The 10995-nt window shown below is 36.9% G+C and overlaps 2 protein-coding genes across 10 annotated transcripts in view; one reads left to right on the top strand and one right to left on the bottom strand.

Annotated features, from left to right (window-relative positions):
- Positions 1-1967: 1967 nt before the first annotated feature.
- LOC144435818 (serine--tRNA ligase, mitochondrial-like) overlaps positions 1968-10995 on the bottom strand; it is a 112960-nt gene continuing 103932 nt past the window's right edge. For 8 of the 9 annotated variants that reach the window (XM_078124446.1, XM_078124448.1, XM_078124443.1 and 5 more), the window contains one exon: positions 1968-3384. In XM_078124446.1, the coding sequence (XP_077980572.1) occupies positions 2016-3362 (1347 nt within the window). In that variant the 5' untranslated portion in view covers positions 3363-3384 and the 3' untranslated portion in view covers positions 1968-2015. Of the gene's footprint in view, positions 3385-4797; positions 4947-10995 lie in introns of those variants that run through there. The other variant, XM_078124451.1, reaches the window with a different exon arrangement.
- Positions 5149-5625, top strand: LOC144435899 (uncharacterized). Its single transcript, XM_078124540.1, has one exon. It carries the CDS (start codon positions 5149-5151, stop codon positions 5623-5625), a length of 477 nt encoding a protein of 158 aa, XP_077980666.1.

Raw genomic sequence — 10995 nt, 5'->3', positions numbered from 1 at the left:
CTCATCCATACGGCCACTCTAATAATAATTTGATCATATAAGATTCTCTTCAAGAGTCCTACCAGTTATAAGACAACTATCAACATGGTTTTTATTTGTTAGAATAACATAAGAAGATTTTGAAAATTTAAAAAAAAGGACACATCAAAAACTATAAAACTTTCAGCCAGTACCCCTTTAAGTCGCTGTAGCATTTTATACGTGATGAATGACTCTGGCAATTACAACAAAAATCACTTTATGTGTGATGAATGACTCTGGCAGTTACAACAAAAATCATGAAACCTGACACAAAATATCTGGTTTGACAAAAAATCTTACCAGCATTTGCTACATTTTATCACCTGGCTAGACAAATATCTCAGAGACGTTGCTCAATCTTATCATCTAGCTCAATATAAACTCTAATTAACATTTCCACGTGTTATCATCTGCCATGAGAAGAAATGAAGTAGAATTGTTACATTTTAGTCAATCGACTCTCAAAAATATCACATTGAACGTGTTGTTAGGTTTACCGTCATGTGTTGTCCTTGCACATTTACCCTGATATTGGTAGTTCACTGTAGGCTCAGAGAAAGGGTTGCAATGCTAGTTTAGATGTATGTCGCACCATATGATCAAGGAAGCAATTAAATGATGGAACGATTTTTGTCATGGAAGACAATATAATGTAGCAATGTTAAGGAAGATTTTTGTCCAGCCAGCAATATTTTGTACCAAACTTCACAATTTTTTATTGTAACAAGTGTTTTTGGCACACTCATAACATGGTGAAAGCAAAAGCACTGCTTGATATAGACTCAAATCTGCTTTACTGAAATTTTCCAAAAAGCCATAAATCTATTAGATACAAGGACAGTCCTAGGTACGTACATGAAGATACATTCAACAACGACAGCTAGGATACAAAAATCCATATACCATACAGCCATAGAAGCTACTTGTACTTTAGCCTGCTGGTTTTAAAACACAAAACGACATATCCCAGTTATGATAAAGACAAAAGATTGCTTAGTTTGGCCTCTAGAGTGTGCTCTTCAAAAGGTATTATAAAACCAGATATGCACTGTACTTTGAGAGCAGTGTTTTGCCACAGAGAAGGATTCTTCTTTGTCTGTGGTTTTGCTAATGTCTGAAAAGGAGGAAAAAATTAATTCCCACATGAAAAGAACCATGTCAGACTTAAAATGGCCATATGGATGAGGATTGAATATTAATTTTGGATTTTTAATTCATAAAACAATGTTATCATGGCGTCCTACTTGAAAAATGAATGTAAAATAACATAGACCAAGCCTGTGTTTGTGACTCATTACATTGAAAAATGCTAAATTATGAGTTTAGAAAGTTATTGTACGTACAAGAACAAACATTTTACACATTTATCAGTCATTGCCATTTATTGAGTTACAAACACAGACTTAGTCAATAATGTTTCACATTGATTTTCCAAGTAGGAAGCCATGATAAAATTGTTTTATAAATTAAAAATCCGAAATAAATACCCAATTCTCATCCATATGGTCCCTTTAAATGCAAGTTATCAGTATCTAATATATTTCTTGTAATTAACCCCGTACTAGATGTTCCATGATAATCCTCAACCCACCTTTAAATGAATGATCAAAGCCAAAGTGACCCCGAGTAGAGACAACATATTTTTAGAATGGCACTCAGACTCCATCCATGCTGTATTTATATCACAGATAGGGGGGAGGGGGGTTGCAATATTGGGCCCCATTAGATATTATCAGTTATCACTCCATATTGTATTGTTACTATAAATTTTGCCATGTTGTTAGCCACTGTATGTGACTAAAGCATGGTATTAAATCTTGAGCGAGTTTCCTACGCAGATACCGCCATCAAGCCTTGAAGGACAAATAAAGTTAGGACAAATACAGTTACTTCATAGTACACAAAACTAATAATAATCATACACCATTGACTAGTATGAATCTCATTCAATTTATTTATTTATTTATCTGAAGAAATTTTGTCAACATTCCGATTCAGAATCTACAAAAGTGAAGTGGTTGTCTAGAAGTCTTTGATATCAACTGTTGTCCTTTCATGTAAGGTTGAAGTGCTGCTGGAATACGTACACTACCGTCCTCCTGCTGGTATGTCTCCAGAATTGCAATAATCATTCTTGGAACAGCACAGGCTGTTCCATTTACAGTGTTCACATAATGCTCCCCACCCGATTCATCGCAATATTTGATATTCAGTCTCCTGCTTTGATAATCTGTACAATTTGAAGTGCTAGAAATTTCACCCCAACTATCTCTGCCTGGCATCCAGGCTTCAATATCAAATTTTCGATATGCTGGCAACCCCAACTCTTCCGATGGCATATCTAGAACTCGGAAGTACAGACCAAGCTCAGTATATAATTCTTTTTCGATTGATAAAAATTCTTGATGCATTTCATCACTTTGGTTTTTATCAGCAGTCACACCAAACATTTCAACTTTTGTAAACTGATGTACACGATAGAGCCCCCTAGCTTCAGCAGTATGAGCAGTTTCAGCTCTATAGCACCTACTAATGGCTGCGAGTCTTTGAGGTAATTCATGATTTCTGAGTTTCTGATTCACGTAATAACCAGCTATGGAGACCTCTGATGTCCCAGTGAGACAATAATCACCATGACAACTGGAGTCTAAGTGATAGACTTGAGTACGAAGCCCAGAAGTCCTCATGCCGCATCCTTCAAATATCAACGGATGTACAATGTCTGGTACAGAGATACACTGGAAACCTTTCTTCAGGATCCTGTCAAAGGTGAATCTTATTAGAGCTTGTTCTAATTCTACTCCAGCACCAATCAAATAATAAGACCGGTGTCCTGTAAAATGTCCTAAATTTCGCCCTCGAAAAATATCAAGGTTCTCACTAATTGTCACATGATTCTTGGGTTTGAAATCAAAGCAAGGTTTGTTTCCTATCAACTCGATCACATTAGCTTTACTTTCATCTCCTATTGGTACATCTGGATGCATCGTGTTGGGTAGTAATAACATCGCATCTGAAAGCTTTTTATTCAGTTCATCTTTCTCTGAAGCCGCAGCATTCTTCACCTTTTGAAGTAAAATTTCAACATCTCCCACATCACCATCCCCTTTCCTGTCATACCTCTTTAGTTCCTGGATATGTCTTTCAATGAAGTTGACGTCAATTGGACACTTAATACTCAAAGACACTTCCCTTTGTTGATTAGACAGAAATTGCACAGAAGTGTTTATCATCACACTTGGCACCTTATACAATGAAGCAGAGGTTGGCAACTGTTTCTGAAGAATTAAATAACACCTAAGTCTTGCCAAAGGTAGTCTCATTGTGTGGAATGTGTTCATTTTTATAACGTTGCTCAAATTTCTGAAAGTAAAACAAGAAAAAATGTAAGTCTCAAACTAATATGACAATATTACACAGAATTTTCCATTGATATTCATGAACTCACTTGTGAACTAATAAAAGTGACTAAACTATGAATGAGAATTGGGTGATCTCGATTATGACACAATATCAACTGAAAATATTTAAAGAAAAAAATGGGCAAGCTTGACAGAAATCATTTTTCATATGTTTTTTGAAACATAACTTAGGTTATTATTAGGAATTCGGCACCTTTTCCACGCATGAAACATAATGAACTGCGAATCAAAATGATTGAGATTTAAGAACTTACAAAATTTGAGGGTCAGATTTTTCCACATTTTCCTGATTTAAATATAACAGACAAGTAATAAACCAGTTTATCACACTAGAGTGACCCAACCAAACTCTCAGATCTCCAAACCTACAAGCAGTTATTGCCTGTAATGACAATGATAACGACGATAAACTCTAACATCAAGTTGCGACATGTAAATTGTAACGTTACATTGTGATGTGACCGTTCACACAACAACATATTCGCGGTTCATTACTTTTGCACTTTGAAAGAAAAGGGGCCCTGATAAAATTGATTGCAGAAGATGACAAAATGTGATCAATTTCAAATTAATGTCATTATATTAAATATGGAATATCATAAACATTGCTTATTCATATTTCAAATCATTCATCAAACGAAAATATTACTACATCATCTGTTACCCACGAATCTAGATGGATTTTCCAATCCAAGCACAAAGGCATAAATATATTTAATATTTATTAAAATAATGAAAAACAAGGTAAAAAGTTATAAATACATCCGCTTCAAGCAGAATATCACCTGAATTTATCAAAATTATGACAAAATAAATGGCGAGAAGGGACAGCGCGGTTGGGAAAATAACAAATATTATGTGGACGTGAAATATTACCGACGAGCCAAAATGGATGGGCAACTCAGTGGGTTACAAGGATGGGAGTATGGAGGCGTTTGGCGAAAAGTATCCTTATTTTTGCGAAATTGTCACTGTAAACTTATCTAACAGAAATTGAAATCAAAAGGGAGGATATATATGTCTTAATCTGCATCACAGACTAAAACTTGCCGAGTACTGGCGTTGAACTTTGACAAATTCCGATAGTGGTCGACGTTTAGTTGTGTGCAGTTGTTGCAACAACATGGCGACGAAATGTGTTAGTGACCGAAATCGATCGACCGGAATTTCGTTTGTGCGCGTAAATAGTTTGTTTTTTCTCAAATAATATGAAATTAGAAGATCAAAATTACGATTTAGTTCACTTAAAATTGAATGTATACAATTCTGTTATTATTTGGCCGTGTTCAAAATTGTTGTTCACACCTAGTATTCAGCACAACATTTATCAGAGTCAATTATAATTCACACCTACCGCGAAAATGAAATCAGTAAAGCACCGAAATGAAGTGTTAATCATCATAAGTTGATATCACTGTCTCAAATCTCTGCGTATCATTGGAAAGTGACCAAATTGTTTGAGAAATTCACCAAACTAACACAAAACGGGCACGGGCAGCCATGCTTGTGTCCCTGAATAAGTTGACCTGACCGTGTTTCCTCCGACGTTCGCAATGAATACATAAATAGCAGCAAGTCCGCGAAGTTTGAATCATTTAGAGTTTCTCGTATATTGTGACAACTCATAACTACGGTCATGCCAGGTTCACCCAAGAAGAAGACTGCCAAACCCCGTGCGAAGGCAACTCATCCCAAAACCATCGCTATGGTGGTTGAGGCGATCAAAGCTGTGAAGGATGCGAAGGGAACTTCACTTCAAGGTGTCCGCAACTACATCAAGAGCCACTACCCAACTGCAAATACCAGTCTCCTCAACTCACAATTGCGTCGTGCAGTGAAAACTGGCCTCGCATCTGGTGTTCTTGTACGCCCAAAGGGTGACACTTCAATTGGTGCTACTGGCCGCTTCCGTGTTGGCAAACCACCAGCAGCGAAACCCAAGAAGAAGACACCTAAGAAGAAGCCAGCCAAGAAGGCAAAGAAAGCCAAGAAGCCTAAAGCCAAAACACCAAAAAAGAAGGCGGCTGCAAAGAAAGCTAAGAAGCCAAAATCTCCAAAGAAGAAAAAGGCAGCCAAACCCAAGAAATCACCGAAGAAGGCCAAGAAACCAGCAGCAAAGAAAGCCAAAAAGCCTGCAAAGAAAGCAGGTGCCAAGAAGTCAAAGGCTAAGGCAAAGAAGTAGATTATTTTTCTACTTCCTAAACCAAACGGCCCTTTTCAGGGCCACCACATCCTCCAAAAAGAGAACTACCAAAACCTAATTCTTGTAACTCGCCTCATTACATTTGAAAGTCTATTTCCAGACACAAAGATATCAATTATACTTATTGAACAAAATAAATAAGCGCATTTATATTAGAATTATAAATTGAACCCCGGCCTTACTTGCTGGCAATCTTTACTGTCGGATTTACGCGCCATTTCAAATTGTATATGCATAACCACGTTCAAATCCATGGTTTGTTCCCGCGCTTTTTCCCTTTCGCGATATTTTTTGTTGCCATGCCAAGGACGACGCAACATATGTGCATATTTATAAAATATATGTAGCTATTTTCAGTAGTGCGCCCCCTATAACACAGTCTCCGCTGGTAAGAGTGAAATTGTATACGATAACTGTACTAGTAGTTTCGCCTAATGAATTTTGAATCATCATGATTTTTATGTTTTCATTCATTGATTTCTAAAAATGCCATGATTGTGCTGCATCTTTTTAGCTTTATTTGTGTTTACTGAATACATTTATTTAAAATCAGTTTGTGAGATTGACATTTGAATTACACGTACTTCCTGAATTGATAAAATCGTCAGAAATACCTCTGATGCATGCAAAGAATTCGCTTTAAAAATGTAAATTTGGATGAAATACTGAGGTTTTGTTATAAATGTTAGTCGTGGGCGATAATAAATATTCTCGCAAACCAGAGCTGTTTCTTCGAAATATTAAGTAGGGACCGGCTGCGGTACCGTAAAACGGTCGTGATATGCAACGATGATAATACCCTAAACGGCGAGTCTTTAAAAATGGTAATTATGATATTTCTGCATGTTTAATTTTACCTTCGTTGTTTTAATGTTTGCTCAATATTAATTGTCCCATATTCAGTTCTGTTAGTCACGATATAACAAGAAAAAATTGACAACTCAAAGAGAACTTCAGTTTGCCACAATAAATACCTCAACTTGAAGTTTACACTTCTTCTTCTAGCAAAAAAAGCTAGCCAAATCGATCACACGCCGTTTCTTTTTTGCACATTTTGCTTCTTTTAGAAACGACATAATCTTTTCTTTTTTTTCTTTTTTTTACCGAAGTCGGATGAAGAAATAGACTTACGAATTACATGACGTGTGTGATCATTGCCTTTTCCGCTCCTGTCAATCGTTCTTCTATCTTACCTAAGCCTATCCCACTTTTAAAATCGCTTTCTCTATCATTTCATCTTTCTCTTAAGTTAACATTCGCTCTTATCGTCTTTCACTTTCTCTTGGACTACCTGTCTTTCTTCATCCGATGCAAGGGAGCTAACTTTCTCTTGTACTCACGGCGCGCTCACGCATCAATTTTTGATTTCTTTCTACAGTACTTGCAAATCTCCATTCCGTCTCTCTCTCTCTCTCTCTCTCTCTCTCTCTCTCTCTCTCTCTCTCTCTCTCTCTCTCTCTCTCTCTCTCTCTCTCTCTCTCTCTCTCTCTCTCTCTCTCTCTCTCTCTCTCTCTCTCTCTCTCTTTCCCTCCCTCCCTCCCTCCCTCCCTCCCTCTCTAAATATGTGTAGGCCAATTTATAGCATAGGCTAACATGTAAGTCATGGTATACGTGAAAAAAAACCATAACGGAATAAAACTGTTCCATTCCTTTTCAGCTACAGTAACTGTGACTGTAGTAAGAGCAGGAATAATAAGGACGCCCCCATGTACGACGTTTATGTTGACCAACGCAATGCAGTGCCAAAGACGGTACACATTGTCGCATGGAAAACATAACTACATTTTCCGTCGATGCACATGAAGGTGTGCTAATCTTTTGCGATTGACCAACATCCTTTGCTATAAACTTAAAGGCCCACGATTCGCTCCCACGTTCTCATCAGTAGTGTTATCTTATCAGTGGCTCCATAAGAATTCATTGGTACCGTTCTTTTTGTTCAGGAGCAACTTTTTTTTATAGTTCTGCCAGAAAACTGTTTTTTTCACACCTATAAATGTTAATCCCATCGTCGCAAACCACGGCCTCTTTCACGGCACCGTCGAAACGTGCTGTAAGAACATCGTCGCAAACCACACCCTCTTTTACGGCACCATCGAAACGTGCTGTAAGAACGTACAGCTTTATTTCGACGTGTAGCGGAAGAAATAACAGCTCTGGTTTAATCCAAGTCTGAACTGAGATTAAAAACTGATTGACACTAGTGAATGGATTAAAATTAAATGGGCTAGACTAGAACTGAAGCTGCTCAGATCCTAGACTGAAAAAATCGACCGTTGTGGGCGCTCTTATATCATATCTTGATCCCTTTCTTTTAAGGGGAGGGATAATGTTGGGTCGCTCCCGGCGATATACTTTTGATACCGCAATCTATTCATACCAAGGCCTTCGTAGAATTGATTTATTGTTGTATTTTTTATAGCTTCTGCGCATATCAAATTGAAACAAGACCAGATCTATACCCGATCGAAACGCGTCGTGACATCATAAACACGTGGAACTACCTATGTGTATAATTCCATTGAAACCTGTGACGACAGATTTCATCATAACATTTATTGATATTAATAATAAATTAGCGAGTAATTTAAAAGTGAAACTTGCATCCCATACATTATCCAACTGCAAAGTAAGTACTTATTTACCCACGTTAATGTACGAAGTAGATATCAAATGTTAAATTTAAAGTAACATTTTATTTTCATTTAGTAGACAAAGCTATGAGATATAAAACTACATATCTGCATTATTGTAAACTAATTGGCCACATTTAGCGTCACAAATAGAACATTGCCTGATCAAGAGAACGTGTTTCACAAAGTACACAAACCCAGGAGATTGTGTCCTTGGCTAGATCTCAGAAATATGCACCAAATAGGTTATATGCTTTCAAAAGGTCAATTTCTCTTTCAAATGAATACAATATGCATATATTTATGTTTATGCATAGCAGATAATATATAAGTTACACAAATAAAAATAGAGCTTATGAATAAAGGGATAACAAATAAGCAAAATATGCAAATTAAACACGCATAGTAACGCAAAATTGGACATTAACTAAATTATGCTAGCTGTTGTACGTTGCATGAAATAAAAAAAAAATCGGCCTTACAACAGTTAACTATATACAGATAAAACTTTAAACATATTAACTCTTATAAACGAGAAAACAACAACAGACTAGGCAATACATTGTATTATTGCAATTGAACAAAGGTTAATATAGTAGTACGCAAACAAATTCTGAGCTCCACGACCGTGCGTAAGTTTTACATGAGTGTACTTTAGAAACATTTGTAAAAAAAAAAAGATTGATAACTTTGTGCAAGGGGAAATATTGAATGCATCAGCCTTGGAATTACGTAGTAGTTCTTATTACTTTCTGTCGCATGTCGTACAGACGATCGAGACACATGACGCTACTGTAGCTACAACTCGTTCAGACTGAATGATAACCCTTGCCTGACCTCCGACACACAGTGATTGACAAGGAGTAACAAGACATAACATGTATATGTCATACTATATGCTCTCCAGATAAGCCGGTTACAATAAGTCTTTGAATGCTCCTGGCCTGGGAATTCGGCGAATCGCATGTTTTTCGTCGAATTATTCGGTAACACAGTTCTTTCATTTAGTATATATGAACACTACAATGAAACAATGACGGAATCTAAAATGAAGAGATAGTCAGCTTTTATCTCATTTAGCTGTATAAACAGCAACGTGAATTACCTGCGAATTAAACAAAAGTGTGTGTGTGTGAGTGTGTCTGTCTGTCTGTCTGTCCGTCCGTCTGTGTCTGTCTGTCTGTCCGTCTGTGTGTGCCTCTGTCTGTCCGTATGTTTGTTTGTTTGTATGTATGTATGTATGTGTGTATGTATGTATGTATGTATGTATGTATATATGTATGTACATGTGTCTGTCTGTCTATCTGTCTATCTATGTGTCTGTCTGTGTGCCTATGTGTGTGTGTGCACATGTGTGTGTGTGTGTTAAAGGACACAGATGCGGACTCTCACATGCATACGACAACACATACAAACACTTCTTTCTACTTTTTCTAAAACGCGACATTTGTTATACTTGTAAATCTCCGATCTCACTCCTGTAAATAACATCTGGTTTCATTGCAGCAGCCGTCAACATAAATATAAACACAATCATGGACCCTGGAGCACTCCAGGACCCATGATTCAATTAATAACATAAATAAATAAATAAATAAACCAATGAATTGATTGATTGATTGATTGATTGATTGATTGATTGATTGATTGATTGATTGATTGATTGATGTATTTTCCGTTGGTGCACAAAACGTAGGTCCCCTTGAGGTAGAACACTTATCCACTACCCCCCACCCTCCTCCGCGCCCCCTAGAGAAAAGGTATGTCGGTGGCTTCCTAAATATTGACCAGGGTGGACACTGATAGTAAAACGACCTACATTTATACATACATTGGAAGACTTCGGACCTGGGACTTCATGGAATTATTGTCGATTTTTGTTTTATCTGTAAATGAAATTTTATACTAATCATTTCATGTGAAACTGCCTGGGTCTTTAATTTTTAACAATGAGACGAATTTCTCCGTATGAAACCTATGTGGAGATCACAAACACACATTTACCTGGAACTGCGTCTATACTATTAGTATACAACCAAACACGTGACAACGTCTTTCACGAAAAAAAATCCAGGGCCACTAATGTTGATAATTAGGAATTCGAAAGGGAAGGAGGGTAACTTACACTGAAACTACAGAATGTGGAAAATGTACATTTTTATACGCATAGCATGAACAGCCCTGACGCGCTCGCCACGTAGATTTTGTATGTAGTCACAATACCATTTTACGTGATTGATTGTTGTTTACACAAATGTAAATGTTTGAATTTATCAACGACTTCATATCAGTGGTAGCAATGTGTTACATTAAGACTCTACGGGTATTTTGTTATCATTCTTAAACCATGCTTGAAGTGCTTTCTTTCTGTGATCCAACTCGCTATTTATAGACTATTTTTACTTACTTTTTACATAATTTTTACTGGCCTGGGAATTCGGCGAATCGCATGTCTTTCGTCGAATTATTCGGTAACACTAAAATACAGTTCTTTCATTTAGTATATATGAACACTACAATGAAACAATGACGGAATCTAAAATGAAGAGATAGTCAGCTTTTATCTCATTTAGCTGTATAAACAGCAACGTGAATTACCTGCAAATTAAATAAAAGTGTGTGTGGGTGTGTGTGTGTGTGTGTGTGTGAGTGTGTGTGTGTGTCTGTCTGTCTGTCTGTCTGTCTGTTTGTGTGTGTGTCTGTGTATGTATGTATG

The sequence above is a fragment of the Glandiceps talaboti genome, chromosome 5 (assembly GCF_964340395.1).
Source record: "Glandiceps talaboti chromosome 5, keGlaTala1.1, whole genome shotgun sequence".
Lineage (NCBI taxonomy): Eukaryota > Metazoa > Hemichordata > Enteropneusta > Spengelidae > Glandiceps > Glandiceps talaboti.
This window is presented reverse-complemented; position numbering and strand designations above follow the sequence as displayed.

What these genes read in the sequence shown, in the direction of transcription:
- LOC144435899 (XM_078124540.1), top strand. Translation starts at nt 5,149, where the DNA reads ATGGTGGTTGAGGCGATCAAAGCTGTGAAGGATGCGAAGGGAACTTCA.